At 45.7% G+C, this 20,335-nt stretch overlaps 1 protein-coding gene across 2 annotated transcripts; it reads right to left on the reverse strand.

Annotated features, from left to right (window-relative positions):
- Positions 1-438: 438 nt before the first annotated feature.
- On the reverse strand, positions 439-16,515 carry LOC112558015 (carbohydrate sulfotransferase 15-like). 2 transcript variants are annotated; one of them, XM_025228196.1, is made up of 9 exons: positions 16,208-16,515; positions 11,194-11,331; positions 10,220-10,367; positions 9,123-9,321; positions 6,208-6,303; positions 5,785-5,941; positions 4,974-5,145; positions 3,987-4,134; positions 439-1,941 (listed from the first exon to the last, which is right to left on the reverse strand). In XM_025228196.1, the coding sequence occupies exons 2-9, from the start codon at positions 11,322-11,324 to the stop codon at positions 1,754-1,756; spliced, it is 1,239 nt and encodes a 412-aa protein (XP_025083981.1). In that variant the 5' UTR covers positions 11,325-11,331; positions 16,208-16,515; the 3' UTR covers positions 439-1,753. The 2 variants fall into 2 exon arrangements, with proteins under 2 accessions (XP_025083981.1, XP_025083980.1); XM_025228195.1 differs by lacking the exon at positions 16,208-16,515 and adding an exon at positions 16,122-16,170.
- Between the last annotated feature and the right edge of the window lie 3,820 nt (positions 16,516-20,335).

Here is a 20,335-nt window from a genome sequence, read left to right on the forward strand (position 1 = left end):
AGGTATTGTACAGTACAATTGTAGTCACAGACTGTAAGTATTGTACAATATAATACTACAGACTGTAGGTATTGTACAGTACAATTGTAGTCACAGGCTGTAGGTATTGTACAGTACAATTGTAGTCACAGACTGTAAGTATTGTACAATATAATACTACAGACTGTAGGTATTGTACAGTAAATTGTAGTCACAGGCTGTAAGGTATTGTACAGTACAATTGTAGTCACAGACTGTAGGTATTGTACAGTACAATTGTAGTCACAGACTGTAGGTATTGTACAGTACATTGTAGTCACAGGCTGTAGGTATTGTACAGTACAATTGTAGTCACAGACTGTAGGTATTGTACAGTACAATTGTAGTCACAGGCTGTAGGTATGTACAGTACAATTGTAGTCACAGACCTGTAGGTATTGTACAATATAATGCTACAGACTGTAGGTATAGTACAGTAAATTGTAGTCACAGACTGTAGGTATTGTACAGTACAATTGTAGTCACAGACTGTAGGTATTGTACAGTACAATTGTAGTCACAGGCTGTAGGTATTGTACAGTACAATTGTAGTCACAGACTGTAGGTATTGTACAGTACAATTGTAGTCACAGACTGTAGGTATTGTACAATATAATACTACAGACTGTAGGTATTGTACAGTACAATTGTAGTCACAGGCTGTAGGTATTGTACAGTACAATTGTAGTCACAGACTGTAGGTATTGTACAGTACAATTGTAGTCACAGACTGTAGGTATTGTACAGTACAATTGTAGTCACAGGCTGTAGGTATTGTACAGTACAATTGTAGTCACAGGCTGTAGGTATTGTACAGTACAATTGTAGTCACAGACTGTAAGTATTGTACAATATAATGCTACAGACTGTAGGTATAGTACAGTACAATTGTAGTCACAGACTGTAGGTATTGTACAGTACAATTGTAGTCACAGACTGTAAGTATTGTACAATATAATACTACAGACTGTAGGTATTGTACAGTACAATTGTAGTCACAGGCTGTAGGTATTGTACAATATAATGCTACAGACTGTAGGTATTGTACAGTATAATGCTACAGACTGTAGGTATTGTACAGTATAATGCTACACACGGTAACTATTGTACAGTATAATGCTACAGACTGTAGGTATTGTACAGTATAATGCTACAGACTGTAGGTATTGTACAATATAATGCTACAGACTGTAAGTATTGTACAATATAATGCTACAGACTGTAGGTATTGTACAATATAATGCTACACACTGTAAGTATTGTACAGTCCATTGTTGTAGTCACAGACTCCTTGCTAACCCTGCAGGTTAAGGAAACCCGTGGGTGCGGACTACTTCTGGCTGCTAACTATGGAGTTAACAGGGGAGTTAACTATCAATGATTGTGGTTAGGAGTGAGAGAGGACAAGGCGAGTGAAATAGTCGACAGCTGTTGCTACTCTGGTCACGTGACACACAATTCCTCGCTGATAAAGGCAAACAGATCTTTTTTCAGGTAAGTGATAGATTGGTGTAGCTATTGTATATTTTCTTTAATACACTTGCACAAACTTGCACAACAGTTGATATCTTGGCAGACGTGAACTGTTGTGATTGCTGTTTGTTCGCACTCACACCATCGTTCGTTGACCTGTCCACTCATTCACTCGAGGATGACGACTGAGTGATTGCCATTCACACTAAACCTAAACTTGCGTAGCTAATGATCTCCATGTGTCACTAAACTGACAGACAAATTAGTCACTGTCTTTCCACAGCCACTTCTTGTCCTTCATCAGGCGCGCTAACCGCTCGTTAAACGGTTTGTAAAAGCCGTTAAGCAGGTAGTAGGATTTATTATTCATGTTGCCGACGTCGTAGTTCTTGCCGGCGTTGACGATGCTGAAGTTGGCGATTTCCTCCATCTCTGTCTGCGGTAGGTGACCTGCATCAGACACAGACACTGGGCCATCAGAGACACGGACACTGGGCCATCAGAGACACAGACACTGGGCCATCAGAGACACGGACACTGGGCACATCAGAGACACGGACACTGGGCCATCAGAGACACAGACACTGGGCCATCAGAGACACGGACACTGGGCCATCAGAGACACAGACACTGGGCCATCAGAGACACAGACACTGGGCCATCAGAGACACGGACACTGGGCCATCAGAGACACAGACACTGGGCCATCAGAGACACGGACACTGGCCATTCAGAGACACGGACACTGGGCCATCAGAGACACAGACACTGGGCCATCAGAGACACGGACACTGGGCACTCAGAGACACAGACACTGGGCCATCAGAGACACGGACACTGGGCCATCAGAGACACGGACACTGGGCATCAGAGACACGGACACTGGGCCATCAGAGACACGACACTGGGCATCAGAGACACAGACACTGGGCTGTCAGAGACACGGACACTGGGCCATCAGAGACACAGACACTGGCCATCAGAGACACGGACACTGGGCCATCAGAGACACGGACACTGGGCCATCAGAGACACAGACACTGGGCCATCAGAGACACAGACACTGGGCCATCAGAGACACGGACACTGGGCCATCAGAGACACGGACACTTGGCTGTCAGACATCAGACACAACACATTACACCATCAGACACGTGATTACACCATCAGCTAGAAGGACATTACACCATCAAACATCAAGACATGACATCATCAGATATCAAGACATCACACCATCACATATAAAGACACAACACCATCAGACATAATGCCAACAATAGCAAATAGTAGAATCGTAGTATATATATATACACTACATATATATACACACAAATAGTGCATTACCGCACACAGCGCTGAGCTCAATGCGCTTTGCAAGAGACGAGAGGCAGCAGGTAATGATACCGTGTGACAGAGAACCTCACAATCACACACACCTAACTATTCTACTTGTTGTTCTAGTTTGTAAACAGAGCTACTCTATTTGTTATTGTGGTTTGTCAAGCGAGCTACTCTATTTGTTATTGTGGTTTGTAAGCTGAGCTACTCTATTTGTTGTTTTAGTTTGTAAGTCGAGCTACTCTACTTGTTGTTTTAGTTTGTAAGCTGAGCTACTCTACTTGTTGTTTTAGTTTGTAAGCAGAGCTACTCTATTTGTTATTGTGTTTTGTCAAGTGAGCTACTCTATTTGTTATTGTGGTTTGTCAACTTAAATACTTTGTTGTAGTTTGTAAACTGGACTACTCCCTTTGTATCGTTCACTTGTCTTGGTCTAAGTGTATTGAGCTCAGTGTCAAGCTGGCAAGTGACTGTCTAAGTGCTTATTAATTAAATTATCTTTAATGACGAAAGAGAGAATATTAGATGTCGAACCGGTAGAGATTTTACCTGATGATATCTGACAAAGTTGACAGTTGTAGGAATAGCTACAGTTACAATGATGTCGTTGGAAGAAATATATGACCATGCATTACAAAAATGATGTCTGTGACGGAAACATGCACAGTAACTATGGTAACTAGTCTCACCCACTGCCAGCATTACTACCAGCCGCCAGCCAGGCCCTCACATAGGACCTAATACCGTCAGCACCTGACTTCACTCTCACTAGGGGCGCCATGCGCCTTACACTGACGTCAGCATCTTACACTTACTAGGAATACTAACCCTGACGTCAGAACCTTAAACTGCACTAAGAATACAAATATTGACGTCAGAACCTTAAACTGCACTAAGAATACAAATATTGACGTCAGAACCTTAAACTGCACTAAGAATACAAATATTGACGTCAGAACCTTAAACTGCACTAAACTGACAGACACTGACGTCAGCAACTTACACCACGCTAAACTGACAGACACTGACGTCAGCAACTTACACTGCGCTAAGAACACGAAATGTGTGAAGACTAAGGTCAGTGCAGTGCGAATAACGGCTTAAGCACACCAACGACACGCTGGCCACAGACGGCCGGACACACAGCGCCCTCTCACCCAGGTCCAGGAAGTCGTAGATTTTCTGCAGCTCGCCCACCATGTCCAGCGAGTAGTCCTCCATGCGCACGACGTAGATCTGCTCCCGGGGGAAGACGCGATACCAGTCCTCCAGGAACACCGAGTACATGCCCTCGTGGATCATCAGCTGCCATGGTAACGCACACAGCACTCACGAGTTAAGTCGTCATATCGTACCTAGCTACACCTATGTAGCTGCGATTATACAATAAACATTAGCTACTACTAACTCTATTCTCCTAGCCAGGGTGTAGAGAAGACAAACATTGGCTACTACTGTACCTCTGCTCTCCTAGCTAAGGTGTAGAGAAGACAAACATTGGCTACTACTGTTCTCCTAGCCAGTGTGTAGAGAAGACAAACATTAGCTACTACTAACTCTGTTCTCCTAGCCAGGGTGTAGAGAAGACAAACATTGGCTACTACTGTTCTACTAGCTAAAGTGTAGAGAAGACAAACATTAGCTACTACTAACTCTGTTCTCCTAGCCAGGGTGTAGAGAAGACAAACATTGGCTACTACTGTTCTACTAGCTAAGGTGTAGAGAAGACAAACATTAGCTACTACTAACTCTGTTCTCCTAGCCAGGGTGTAGAGAAGACAAACATTGGCTACTACTGTTCTACTAGCTAAGGTGTAGAGAAGACAAACATTGGCTACTACTGTACCTTTGCTCTCCTAGCTAAGGTGTAGAGAAGACAAACATTAGCTACTACTAACTCTGTTCTCCTAGCCAGGGTGTAGAAAGATAAACATTGGCTACTACTGTTCTCCTAGCCAGTGTGTAGAGAAGACAAACATTAGCTACTACTTTACCTCTGTTCTCCTAGCCAGGGTGTAGAGAAGACAAACATTGGCTACTACTGTTCTACTAGCTAAGGTGTAGAGAAGACAAACATTAGCTACTACTGTACTCTGTTCTCCTAGCCAGGGTGTAGAGAAGACAAACATCAGCAACTACTATACCTTTGTTCTCCTAGCCAGGGTGTGGTTGTAGGAGCAGACGCGGACGGACATGGAGTCCAAACACTTGGAGTAGTAGCGGACCGACTTGCCCACATACTCGTGGAACTGCTGCGGACTGGGGTTCTTGAACAGCTCGCTGGACTTGGCCGTGAATAGGTACTTGCTGTACAGCCTGGTGGAGGCATCACCGGAAATTGTGGTTTAAAAAGTGTTTATCTTACTCGAGGATTGTGAAATGAGGTTTGCGACAGGTATCTTACTGGAGGATGAGAGACAGGTATCTTACTGGAGGATGAGAGACAGGTATCTTACTGGAATGTAAGAGACAGGTATCTTACTGGAGGATGAGCGACAGGTATCTTACTGGAGGATGAGAGACAGGTATCTTACTGGAGGATAAGCGACAGGTATCTGAGGAGATTTGAAACAGACTTTCATTCATTCATTACCTTTCTGTGCTTGTGTCTCTACAGCAGATGCTTTCTTTGTCTTTATTTCTGTCCGCTTATATTTTTGTTTGTCTGGTTATATTCCTATCGGTCTGTTATTCGACATGTCTGTTTGTACTGCTGTATATCTGCTGGGTGTTCCCGACCCCCCCCCCTTTGTGTATTTATGTTTGCCATTACTCCTGTATATATTTTTGTTTGTCTGTTCATTTGCATCACTTTAGTCTTTTTTTCTCATTTTCTGATTTTAATTTGTCTCTTTTACTGTCAGCATTCCTGTTGGTCACTCCATCTCTCTCTCTGGTGATGTGCGATCACGAAAGTCAGAGGGTGCTCTGAAGTTGGATGACCTTTGACATTACCTCTCGGTGGGGTTTCGCAGACTAAGAATGATCTTTGCCTTGGGGTTCAGGTGGTGAATATGAGCGGCCACCGTGTGTCGGGGCTCTGCACAAAACTCGTTGCCATAGAGATTTGGCCACATGAGTGTGTCGGAGAAATAACTCACACTTCCTTCTCCTGCACAAAGAAATTATCACACCAAAGTGATCATCACACCACAGTTAGGTTGCCAGGGAAAAAGCTCCTACAGTTACTGAACTTTTGAGTCCCGCCGGCAGTTAGTTGCCTTGACCAGGCCTGACCACGTGATAGCCCACCTACTCTATGGCAAGAACCCTATGGCAAAATGCTTTGTTATTATTATCATTCTAGATGAAGTAAACTGTGATTTAAGATGAAGTATTAGTGCGAGAGAAGGCTGTTGTCGAGGGTTCGTGTCTTACCAATCACCAGATCAGACCTTCCTTTTCGCTTGATATCTGCGTCGATTGCTCGAGCCAGCGGGTCAAACTGGTTGATGTACCAGTCGAAGCTGTAACCTGAAAAAGATGGCAGTCACTACTGACAAAGTGATGGAGGTGCTGGTCAAAACCAGTATTGCAAGTGTCGCGTTCCACCCCCAGTGGCTGCGGAAGCACGCGCACAGCCGCTCACACAGCCGGCCAGACACGCACAGACACTCGGCTGGAGGCAGGCAGCGACTTATCTATCGAAACCCGTGCACGGCACAAAACACGACAACGACGGGGAAAACGATACAAGCACGCAGTTTAATAACAAATATAAACACGAATACACATTCACCCACACACACCCCCAGGAAAACGGATTAAAAAATACACCTAAGAGTACTCGTCAAAATAAATATAAAAAACAACAGGGGACTGCTTCCCCGCAAAGAGGTTACTAATAAAACACACACACACAGCAGAGAAAGTACAAAGAGCACTGCGACACAGCACAGTCAGTGTCTGCTCAAAGTGTTCATATAAACATCGGAAACACCAGTCTTCTTCTCCTCCAGCTGGCCCCCCTTCCCTCCTCGCGTCCAGGTACGAGAGGTGGGTAGGCTGCTGGTCACGTGAACCCCTGCTCGCCGGTCCTAACCCTGGCTGCTCCACCTAAGGCTGGCCACACACCCGCGCAGCGAGGTCACGTGTTCACACGCCGATGAGATGACGTGGGTACAGGGTGGCTGGTTGACACAATGGCGGATGAGACGTCAACGACGAAGAACACATAGAGTCTGTCGAACACGAGGAAGATGCGAAATACGAAGACGTTGCAAAATATGGCGAACATGTAGAACAGATAAAAGCCTGTAGAAAAAAAAAAAAAACAATTCCTCCAATAAACAGGCAGCTCTTCCACAACTGCACAGTTTCTAAACACATATTCTAGCACACGTATAAGCATGTGACCGTTACAGCACCGGTCCTAAAGCATACAAATCCATTTAATAAAACACGGGTGCGCGCCACATGCGCTGCGACCCGGCCAATACAAAAGCCATTCTAACCGGACACAAGTCTTACACTCCAAAAAAAAAAAAAAAAAAAAAAAAATAATAATAAATAAAAAATCGTGAACACAGTCATTAACACATAAAGATCAACCCATTCACACTCCAATCCCAACTAAGGGCCCCATAGACTGGAAAGTGTAGAACTCAAAGAAATCGACTCTACTAACCCAAATCGGCTTGTGATGGTACCGACGGTCAGCTGCCCTCCACAACGGAATGGCAGAAACTCTCCGTGGAAGTCCCGTGGACACTTTCCAAGGGAAACTCAACGGCCTGGGTAAAACGGCGCAGCCTACACTGCCCACAATGGCCCGGTCTCCCGCGTCCTCTCAAACACAACACGCTCCTCTCTCCATCGAGCCAGGTCAGAACTGCCACGAGGGACGCTGCTCTCTGGGGTCACTTCCTGTCGCCCAGGGCTGTGACCAATCGTCAGCGCCCACGACACCCAGCCCATGCCAAGGCGCGTGAACGCTTTCACGCCAAAACCTTGGACAGGGAAGGAGGGGCCCGACCAGTGCACCCCCAGAGCTCCCACCGGCAGCACACAGCACTCAAGCCGACGTCACGTGTCGTAGCCAGAGCGTGACGTAAGACACGGCTACGGTCAGAGGGAGAAGGCCTTGACCTTTCCCCTGCACACCGTACAAAAAATAGCCGCCAACCGTCGTCTGCTGTGAGCTGCCTTACTGAACAGGAGCGTCCCCAGGCGCTGACAGAAGGGCCGAAACCGTGACACGCGACAGCAAGCACTGCACTCACAGTCAATATCAAATTAGAGAAGGACACGAGAGGACGAGCAATCTCGCAGCTGCCGTCGTCCCTCAGTATTTGGCAGTACACCAGCAACACCCCACCTCCTCCACCCGCCCACACGATACCCAAAGCCGCGAGTGCTGGCCCCTGAAATCACAGTTATCGCCCCTCGTGACAAGCTATGAAGGAAGCGGTGGCTCACTGGGACAAAGATTGTGTGGACAGGCTGCAAGATTGCTTGGAGACCAGACTGTAGCTGACTATTTATTTTGTAAGTCCTGTGTGACAATTAAAGCAGGCTCTGCTGTGATAGAAGTTCTTGAAAAGCTTGTTCTGACAGACTTACAAGCACCAGACAAGGGATCTTAAGATCCACTACAGTCTACAGAAGTAAAGGCAGTGTTAATGTTGTTATTTTATATTATTTTATGTAGATGAGTACTCAAACACCTGTATTCGCTTAATGATTTCATTAATACTGAGAGAATACGCTTCCACACAATACTGTGACAGTTGCTTGTTCAGAAGCTAATTAGGATGAATGTTGCTACCAGAGTTTCTTTGTTACAGCTAGGTGCTAGAGCTGTTAGCTCGACTAATGTGTCAACAAACATTTTGCACACAGAGGACATGTTCTCTCCATGTTTCCGTGTTTACGGCTGAATGTAAACAATGCTGACTGCCTCCTACAGTCTGCAGACGACACGGGACTAACGGCTTAACTGTCAACAACGACTACTGCCGACAGGTGAATGGTCACTTAGCTACATGTGTCATGATGATAACTGACAGTTGAATGCACAGAAAACGAACGAAATGGTTGTGGATTTCAGGAAGGAGAGGATTGTTTTAATAAATACCTATTAAACAAGAGTGAAGAGTAGGACAGACACACAGACATTAACAAAGCAGGATGGTGATTGGGAGAGACACTGGATGACAAGCTTGTCATCAACAAAGTGACTGCAAGTGTAGCAGAAGTAAGGCGAGTACTAAACATAGCCAGGGAGATATCAAAGCAAAGTGATGCAAGAAGCAAACAACCACCCGGTACCCGCACACAGGAGGGTAACTGACCAAAGCGCCGCAACTTGGTGAACCAGTGGATTTCCTTCTGACCCATCAGCACATCCGGGTGCCTGGTGATTCGCTTAAACAGGTCGGTAGTTCCGCACTTGAAGACACCCACCACGAAGAAGTAGGGTACGCAGCTCAGCAGCCCAGAGGAGTTGTACCAGCATGGCGACTTGCTGTTGTCTAGGTACTGGGGTGGCTCCTGGCAAACACACACACACACACGTATAGATATACACACACGTATAGATACACACACGTATACACATATACATACACACATACACATGTACACAGATACTTGCTGTTGTCTAGGTACTGGGTGGCTCCTGGCAAACACACACGTATAGATACACACACACACACACACACACACACACACACACACACACACACACACACACACACACACACACACACACACACACACACACACACACACACACACACACACACACACACACACACACACAACACACACACACACACACACACACACACACGTATAAATACACACACACGTATAAATATACACACGTATAAAAACACACACACACGTATAAATATACACACGTATAAATGCACACACACGTATAAATATGCACACACGTATAAACACACACACACACACGTATAAATGCACACACACGTATACATACACACACATACACACGTATAAACACACACACGCACGTATAAATGCACACACACGTATAAATACACGTATACATGTACACACCTATACATACACAACGTATGCACATACACATATACACATGTACACATGTACACACACCTAGACATACACATGCACGCAGATACTTGCTGTTGTCTATGTACTGTCGCGGCTCCCAGCATGAGCACACATCTACATGTACACGTATGATATAATACATCTGTAGATACACACACAGATACCGATATATATATATATTCAAGCACATACACATACCCATTATTACATTCATACATCTACACACATACCAACTCACTATAAACAAACAGGTGTCATACTATACTGAGGATATGGCAGTGTCAGTACACACGTCACACTGACACTGTCAGTGTCAGCTACAGTAGGTGCCAGACGATATACTTACTATAAACTTGAAGGCTGTTTCATTGGGTCTGCCACAGCAGTTCTGGTAGAGAAAACCCTCTTCTACAAAGTCCAGCTTGATCCGGGTGGGCTTCACGTAGTCCTCCCGCATGGTGGACACGCTTCTGCGCTCCCAGGGTATTGTCTCCCTGGACCAACAGAGACAGGTATCGGCGTGGGGAAAACACACACCTCCCCTACACACCCCTCCCCTACACATCTCCCCTACACACCCCTCCCTACAACACCTCTCCTACACACCCTCCCCTACACATCTCCCTACACACCCTCCCCTAACACACCTCTCCTACACACCCTCCCTACACATCTCCCTACACACCCTCCCTACACACCCTCTCCTACACACCCTCCCCTACACACCCTCTCCTACACACCCTCCCTACACATCTCCCTACACACCTCCCTACACACTCACACACACCGCACGCCACTTAAACACAGTTAAAAGACAACACATACCACACTCACACAGCGCACATGGCATAGATACACCTACAACAAAACAAATACACACTACAAACACACCTTAACTCACAAAACAACATACAATTACCAAACTATACAAACAAAGCTATTTTGTTTGTTTATTGTAATGGTTTCTTTGTGTTTCTATGACAAAGAACAATCCGTTGGTAAACAATATCGAGGTTCTTTTGTTTGAATTCTCATCATGGTTATGTCGGGTTTACATGACACAGAATTGTGCAATCAAGATACTTGTGTACACTTATGTCGGGGACTGTCACGTGACAAGTAACGGGAGGTGGTAACAGGCAAATGTTGTCGGACAGTGGTCAAGTGCTGCAAGGGGAGTAATGCAGTCACCACTTCTTCTTAAAGGGAGTGAATGCTGGTTACCCGAGCTACAGCAGGCCGTTACTATTAAAATCAGAAATGGTTTGGACACAAGAGACATGGAGCTTCGGTGGTTGAACAGACGACAGTCAGACTCACATCCTGCTGCAGTCGGAATCTTCTCGAAGGGCCAGGGACAGCTGACCGGGAAGACTGACCAGAAATACCATGGCGGAGAAGACTGCCAGACAGGAGACGACGATAATGAAAACTCTCTTCTTCAGATTCATAGTACACCTGCAAGTCAATGAAAAGATTGATAGTAACCACGCAAATACATCACACATAATGTTAGTAACCAGACAAGTGCATCACACACAATGTTAGTAACCAGACAAGTGCATCACACACAATGTTAGTAACCAGACAAGTGCATCACACACAATGTTAGTAACCAGACAAGTGCATCACACACAATGTTAGTAACCAGACAAATACATCACACACAATGTTAGTAACCAGACAAGTGCATCACACACAATGTTAGTAACCAGACAAGTGCATCACACACAATGTTAGTAACCAGACAAATACATCACACACAATGTTAGTAACAGACAAGTGCATCAACACACAATGTTAGTAACCAGACAAGTGCATCACACACAATGTTAGTAACCAGACAAGTGCATCACACACAATGTTAGTAACCAGACAAGTGCATCACACACAATGTTAGTAACCAGACAAGTGCATCACACACAATGTTAGTAACCAGACAAGTGCATCACACACAATGTTAGTAACCAGACAAATACATCACACACAATGTTAGTAACCAGACAAGTGCATCACACACAAAGACAATACATCACACAATGTTAGTAACCAGACAAGTGCATCACACACAATGTTAGTAACCAGACAAATACATCACACACAATGTTAGTAACCAGACAAGTGCATCACACACAATGTTAGTAACCAGACAAGAGCATCACACACAATGTTAGTAACCAGACAAATACATCACACACAATGTTAGTAACCAGACAAGCATTAAGCATATTTCATAGCAACCCTCAGGCAAGTCACCTACGAGGCGCGATCAGAAAGAAGTTTCACTCAGAAAGAAGAACAACAAGTGAATTTTGTTTGTTGTGAAACTAGAGAAAGTAACACAGATGATTGTTCTGTGTGCACACGAGGCGCATACACAGGTGAAGGCAGGCCTGACGAGAGGGGGGGACAGGGGGTCTGGTGTACCCGGGCCCGCGGCTGTCAAGGGGCCCGGCCTTGGTCAGTGGATTTTTTTTTCTTCTTCTCCTTTTCTTTTTCTTTTAAAGAAAGGTCTAAGGACAGAACACCCAAGCATTACACATGCAGAAGTTGAGTTTCAAGTCTGTAGAATACAATTTCGGGGCACCTGGGCCTGTCGTGAGAAGTGTAGTCAGCGGGTATCATATTCTCGCTGGACAAGCCAAGAGGTGACGGCCGCTGGACACTGAAGATTTTATCGCCTGTCAACCGCCCTGAAGAACGTTGGTGCCATGAGATTGCTGGCTACAGGTGCCACTACGGGGAAGGGTGGGGTGGAGGAGGGGGCGGGCCCTGCAAGCAAATCGGAATGAACAGTGGAGATCAGGCAGGTATGTTACTGATGTGTGGCCACCCTGTGAACCGAGATGGTGGGGGCCCGCCCCTGGCGCTGCAGCCTACCTCTAGCCGTTGTTCTAATCTGTCAAGGTTTTGACATCGCTGCTGACGTAACAGTCCTTACTCGGGGGGGGGGGGGGGCTGTGGAGCGGGGTGCTACGTCTGATCCTTTAACATCATTTGTCCTCATTTACTAACCTCTCGCATGTAAACAACTTTATGTTCAAGTAGTGATGTAGATCCTAGTGCACTTGTCCTACTGTTTGCAGTCTATATTTCGTTACTGAATGAAGTGTAGATATTGAGATTCGAATTGTAAACATACATTATATACTGGGAAAATAATTTACGATTACAAGTACAAGGGGCCCGGAGAGGTCGTCTGTCCCGGGGCCCGGGCTGGCTCTCGGCGGCCCTGGGTGAAGGGTAGTGCGACACCTCACCTACACCTGGACTACACACAGGCCGGAGCAGTCTTAAAGGATCTGCAAAAGAAAGATGACACCCAAGGAAATCCACGAGGACAGGTACAGACTCCCCTTCCCATGTAACTGTGACTACGTGGGCTGCTGAGTTCAAGTGGGGCAGGGTCAGCACAGAAGATGACCCTCGGTCAGGTCGTCCAAAAACCTCAACCACTGATGATCAAGTTGATGCCATTCACTGCATGGCTTTGGATGTTTAGTCCTCGTTACTCCTCGATGAGCATAGGGGTTGGATGACAGACGTCTTCCTGTCCAGCAGAGAGCCAAGTCCATGGGGAGTAGTTCTGGTTCAGCCCACACTGTTTTGACAGATCTTGGGGATGAGCAAGCTGTCTGAAAGATGGCTCCCAAGAATGCAGACGCCAGAGCAGAAGGTTCAAAGGATTGACATTTCCAGGACATTTCTGACTCGCTTCCAGGCTGACCCTGAGAATTTCCGCCGCAGATTACTCACTCAAAATGAAAGCTGGTTCATCACTTCGAGCCTGAGTCAAAGATTCAAAGCAAACAGTGGAAACAGATGTCGCGTGTCAGCGATTGTGCTGTCATCCTTGCATGCCTCCCATACTGAGCTCGCCCATCGTTAGGTGTTTTCTTCACGCTTTTGTCCCCTCTTTGTCTTACGTCTTGCGCGCGCGCACAGCTTCCTTGATGCGTCATTTTACTTTTTCCTTCTTTGACGTCATGGGTAGTCGTCATCAAGTAACAGACGGTGCTGGACCGTGGCCATGACAGTCAGAGTTTTTCATTTTGTGTCGACCGATCTGCCACAAGCCGTTTTGGGTGAGTGGAGATTCATTCTGTTGGGTTCCACACCATTCTAGTCTGTGAGGGCCTTTGGATGGCGGTGGAGGTGCAAGTGAGAGAATCCTTTTATGTTCAAAGCCATAGTCCGATGTTTAATTGCAAGACTTGTACTTTGTTAAGTTAACGTTCGTGATTGCCGGGTCGCGACGCTTGTAGCGCGTACTCGTTTCCCGTTGTATGGATTTGTGTAAGATCAACATTAGATTTTTGACGAATCTTAGGATTAGTCCGATGGTCAGATATATGTGTCGGTGTGAAAATATTGTTTTAGAAATTGAGCAGTTTCGGGACACGCCTGTTGATTGTAAGAATTGTTTTATCTACAGGCTTATTTTTTGTTCTTCTTCACTCTTCCACCTGTTGTTGTTTTTCGCTCTTCCTTCGTGTCACCGTGTCTTCACATCCTTTGTTCGCGTTGCTGTCCGTCATCGTGTCGAGCGTCAACCCTGCACTATCATCATCAACTCGTCGGCGAGTGAACTCGCGACCCTGCTGCACCAGTGTACGGAAAGGCTTTCGACTGAACACCTAGAGCAGGAACCTTCGAGCAGAAGCCTTCGTGGCCAGTGGCCGGCCCACATCATCGCATCTGGACGAGAAGACAGAGGGGTGGGGGTACGTCGTTAGAGCGGCAAGCAAGGTCAGAGGGCGGGCTGCCGTCTGTGGACACCTTCAACGGACTTCTAAACTGTCACCCTGCAGTGCATGCGGGTGATGTATTGTATACACGGTGACTGAGATTAGCCTGTGCACAGGGCAGCTGTTTTGTCTTATTTTAATTTATCTATTTTTTGTTTGTTGGATTGTTCGCGCTGATCTATATTTGTTCATGTGAGAGTGTGGAATGTTTGATTTTTGATTCCTATCAGTATTATTTTTGTGGCTATTAAATTAGTTTTGTTTGTTACGTGAATTTTGTCTTTGTCATTTCTGTGTATGGTCTGCGCTCAGTTGAAGTTCGACTGGCTTCGTCGCGACCACGCGACAACAGAGTGGTTCTTCACACCCGAGGACATTCAAGCAGGCGGGGTCGGTTGTCAAGGTGATTGCTTCTGTTTATTTTTTTATTCTGAAGGCGTAATCAGGATATGCTTTCTACAACTTATTATCACTCTGCTCAGGTTGCAGTAGATGAAGCAGCCAACTGCTACCCCATCCCCCTTTACTCATCAGACTTACCTCCATCTGACTTTTACCTGTTTCCGAAACTCAAATCCCACCTAAGTGGTCGCCATTTAGGAAACAACGATGAGGTCACGTGTGCTGTGGATGAGGTTTTGATGAACTGGACGTCACCATCGTCCGTGATGGGATTGAAATGCTTGAGCATCGTCAGGGTCAGGCTTAGAACTTGATGAAAGACCCTCGTACATCGAATACAACATGAATGGACACTCGTTACACAGACTGAACACGTGACGTATGATCCTACACACAAACTAAACACACTACACACGACTCCATACACGCCGTGTAAGGATATTATGAACATAGCACATGACACATGAACACACTGTGTAAGGATACTATTGCCAAGACACGTGACACACTAACACGCTGTGTTAGGATACTTTGGATATGACACGTGACACACTAATACGCTGTGTAAGGACACTATAGACATGACAATGACACGTGACACGCTAACACGCTGTGTAAGAATATTATAGACATGACAATGACATATGACACACTAATACGCCGTGTAAGGATACTATAGACATGACAATGACACGTGACACACTAACACGTTGTGTAAGGACACTATCGGTATCACAACACAGTGACGTGTGTGAAAGTCTCCTACTCAGATGACACGTCACCTGAACACACCATGTAAGCCGAGTGACAATCAACAGACAGCCAGCAGGTAGGATGGACGGGAGGACAACGGCGAATGACGTCCACGGCGGAAATTGAGGGAGGATAAACAACTAAACAGTTTTCACAGAGAAAGGCGAGGAATTGCTAAAATAAACAATCAACAAAGCTGTTGGGTAGAATTTTCGGCGGAGACTGTGATGATGAGTGTTGTGAAGAAGAAAGACTACTGACCTTTGGACAGTTCGGCTGTACAGGAGCGATGACGTCAAAGGTCATACAGAGAAACAAAAACAACTAAAATACTGTTTGTCTCACCTTGTCATGGCGGAGCTTGTGTTTCAGTCTCACTAAATGTAAAAAAATGTACTGATACGATAGCAAGCAAATGCCATGGTACTCACCACGCTTTGGATTGGTTTTCCTATGTAACCCCCGAGGCCCCCCCTGACTGGCGACACTCGACTGCCCGTATGAACGAGGCGGAGGGCTGATGCTCAATAGCAAATTAAAGTATTTAGCGGCCTCCACATCTGTGCAAGCTATTGATCAGCAGGTAATCAAGCTTTGCTCACCATCCGATTGGTTTCCTCCTCCTATTGACTTGACTGACAGTGGCACTGACAGTGGCATGAACAGCAGGACTGACAGCCACAGACAGGACTACAGCACTCAACTCACAACTGTTCCCCTCCCGACACGAGGCCTCACGAGCTTTGTGTTCGTGTTGTCTGCTCTAAACAGTTTTGTCGTCTAGGAAGTCATCAGTCGTAGATGGACGATGATATCTGTCGTCAGGGTGGTGTCGCCACTCTGTGTGATGTGACTGTCAACACAACTTTCTGAGAATGGTGTGATGTATGATGTATCGTGAAGGCTCGAGAGTCCTGATAGCACTGTGTACGTGTCCTCCCCCTTCCCCACCACAAAGGCTAAGGTTCTGGAAATAAATCTGCTGATCAAAATAACTTTATGGAAGCTAGTTTTATCAAAACATTTTAAACAAAAGATATGAAGCTTTCAAAATAATTTTTCTAGCAAGAAAGGAATTTCATCAAAATATGTTAAAGGCAAAAGCGAGTTGAAGCATTTGTTCAAGCACCATCCTGAGGTTTGGGTTGTGGACTGAGCTCCACTCATCCTCTGTGTTACCAAAGTAGCAGGTAGCAGCTCCCCGACACACCCTTGTTGACGGACGGGACAGACACGACAACAACTCACCCGCCACCACAGTGCTGACCACATGAAGGAGACCATCAGAGCATGGCGTTGCCATGGCAACAATGTAATAGTAATGTGGTAATAATATAGCAATGTAGTAATGAATACAGTAATGTAATAATCAATACAGTAATGTAATAATTAACACAGCAATGCGGTAATAATACAGTAATGCAATAATTAATACAGTAATGTAATAATAATACAGTGATGTAATAATTAACACAGTAATGCGGTAATGAGACGGAAGGAAGTACGATCACTTACATGGCTATGGAGACGTCAGCAGTCGTGATAATTACTTTCGTTCACAGGTACCCAGGGTCAGTGTGCATCACGTGGTGTCTTCACGTGACCTTCACACAATCATTGAACTTGATGAAACACAGCGAGTGAACTTAGACATAAGACACTAGCGAGTGAACACAAACTAGCGAGTGAACAGCAAGTGAGCAGGTGCACTGACTACATCTATTGACACCAAACATATCAACTCGCCACACACACAGACACACAGCTACAGACACACAGCTACAGACACACACACAGACACACAGCTACAGACACACAGCTACAGACACACAATTACAGACACACAGCTACAGACACACAGCTACAGACACACAGCTACAGACACACAATTACAGACACACAGCTACAGACACACAGCTACAGACACACAATTACAGACACACAGCTACAGACACACAGCTACAGACACACAATTACAGACACACAGCTACAGACACACAGCTACAGACACACAGCTACAGTAGGCCGACAGGTGCTGGCTGTCCTCTCTGTACGCATGTATTTGTTTTCTTCTCAAACACCCACGCACGTACACAGCACACGAGAGCACGTGCACAGCGCGCATGTGCAGTGCCGACCTTTCGTCGCTCGTCTGTCGCTTCTAACGATTAGTCTTAATTATGAACATCCTCGTTGATTTCTGTCACACACACGTGCACACACACACAGACGTTCCCTCTCCCCCACTACTGACAGCCAGCATGAGACCAGGTGTCGGGTAGATACACGTGTTAAGCGGTTGTCATGGCCGCGTTTAATGACGTGGCAACATGAATGAGTGAGTGATGTTAGGGGGGGGGGGGGTACTTGGTGGTTCACGCCGTCAGCAGTAAAGACTGAACCACCACAAGACAGTCAGCAGTAAAGACTGAACCACCACAAGACAGTCAGCAGTAAAGACTGAACCACCACAAGACAGTCAGCAGTAACGACTGTATCACCACAAGACAGTCAGCAGTAAAGACTGAACCACCACAAGACAGTCAGCAGTAACGACTGTATCACCACAAGACAGTCAGCAGTAAAGACTGAACCACCACAAGACAGTCAGCAGTAACGACTGTATCACCACAAGACAGTCAGCACTAAAGACTGAACCACCACAAGACAGTCAGCAGTAAAGACTGTATCACCACAAGACAGTCAGCAGTAAAGACTGTATCACCACAAGACAGTCAGCACTAAAGACTGAACCACCACAAGACAGTCAGCAGTAAAGACTGAACCACCACAAGACAGTCAGCAGTAACGACTGTATCACCACAAGACAGTCAGCAGTAACGACTGTATCACGACGAGGCTCACTCTGTAAACATGTCACGTGCAGAGAAAGAACAGCGTGCCCAAGACGAGAGCTGATCCCAGGACAGCCAACCCTCACTGTGTTGGTGACAGGCGCTAACTGTCGCTCCACCTGACCGCTCTGATCATGAATCAATGACGGACGAATGCAGGAGACATTATTTTTTAACAAAGATCCTTGATTTGTGTTTTAGCCTGCTGTTAGTAACGGCAAGATTCCTGTACTACAAATAGAAACATTTACAAAAGGCATCTCCGTCTCAACACTTACAAAAGGTCAGATGTACCCTCCGTCTCAACACCTCCAAAGGTCACTCACTCTCCACGAGCAGGGCCTACCACACCCCACCCCAGGCCGTGAGGGCGCAGAGTTAGTGTGCAGTAGACTGTGTGCAAGTTTCTTCTTGTGAAGATGTTAGAAGCCTTCGTTCTCACTAACTTCCATGTTTCCTTTCCCACCCTGCTCTTTGTGACCGTCACAAATTATTACCTGCAGCCAGTCTTGACAGTTCATTGTTCAAGAACAAATTTAGACAATTATTTATTGATTATGAGCAAATGCCAAAAGCAACATAAAACAGACTCATCTGAACTCGAGAGTTACCTGCCCTTTGTCTATATTTCGTCAGCCTCTCGGTTTTCCTGTCTACTAGCTATTTCTTACTCTATGTGCTGGCAAATTGGCTTTGTGACTTGTCTATCTTAATAGACAGACTGGCAGACAGTGTGACTTGTCTATCGTAACAGGCAGACTGACAGGCAGTGTGACTTGTCTATCATAACAGGCAGAAAGCTGTGACTTGTCTATCACAATAGACTGACAGCTGTGACTTGTCTATCACAATAGACTGACAGCTGTGACGTCTATCACAATAGACTGTCACTTGTTTAGCAAGAGTCCTGTCTACAGTGACAACGAATCCCATGTTCTACCAGTGGTTTATTGAGAGACGTTTATCTTTTCATCTGTATGCGGGTAGACAGCCTCTGTGTCCATGACAACCACAGTCTGAACAGTGCTGTCCACATCTGCTGTAAGGTTGTGTCGGACAGACGGATGGAGCTTCTGTCTGTGACCAACAAACAGTCAGGACAGCTGCTGGCCCTGTGTCTACACCTGAACAGGTGGTAACGAGAGATTGTATTACTGAGCTCAGGTAGATGTTATTGTGTGCAAACACGTCACAGTAACGGACACCTGACATCGTGTGTGTCATCTGTGTGTCATCTGTGTGTGACATCGTGTGTGTCATCTGTGTGTCATCTGTGTGTCATCTGTGGTCCGCCTGCTCAGCCTCAGTGTCAGTGGTGTGTGTGTGGGTGATGGAGGAGTGCACATGGTTATTCTTGATGTAAGCTTGTTGTTTGTGTTATATGATATATATTATGTGTGTGTGTGTGTCGCTTCCTTCTTTTTTCATTGTAAATATTTTTCATGTCGACATCTGTTAACTGCAGCTTGCAACGAACTTTATTCTTAGTTTTATTTCTTTTACTTTGTGACTACAGCGCCTTCCATGTTTGTATTGTCCACTGGGACAAATAAAGTTGCTCCTTGTCATTGTCACTGTCATTGTCACTGTCATTGTCATTGTCATTGTCACTGTCATTGTCACTGTCAAGGATGATGGGCAGCACCAGCGACATGTAAAGCTAACATTGTGACAGGCAGCTGAAATCTCATGTCCGCCATGGCG

Source organism: Pomacea canaliculata, linkage group LG2 (genome assembly GCF_003073045.1).
Source record: "Pomacea canaliculata isolate SZHN2017 linkage group LG2, ASM307304v1, whole genome shotgun sequence".
In the NCBI taxonomy this organism is placed as follows: domain Eukaryota; kingdom Metazoa; phylum Mollusca; class Gastropoda; order Architaenioglossa; family Ampullariidae; genus Pomacea; species Pomacea canaliculata.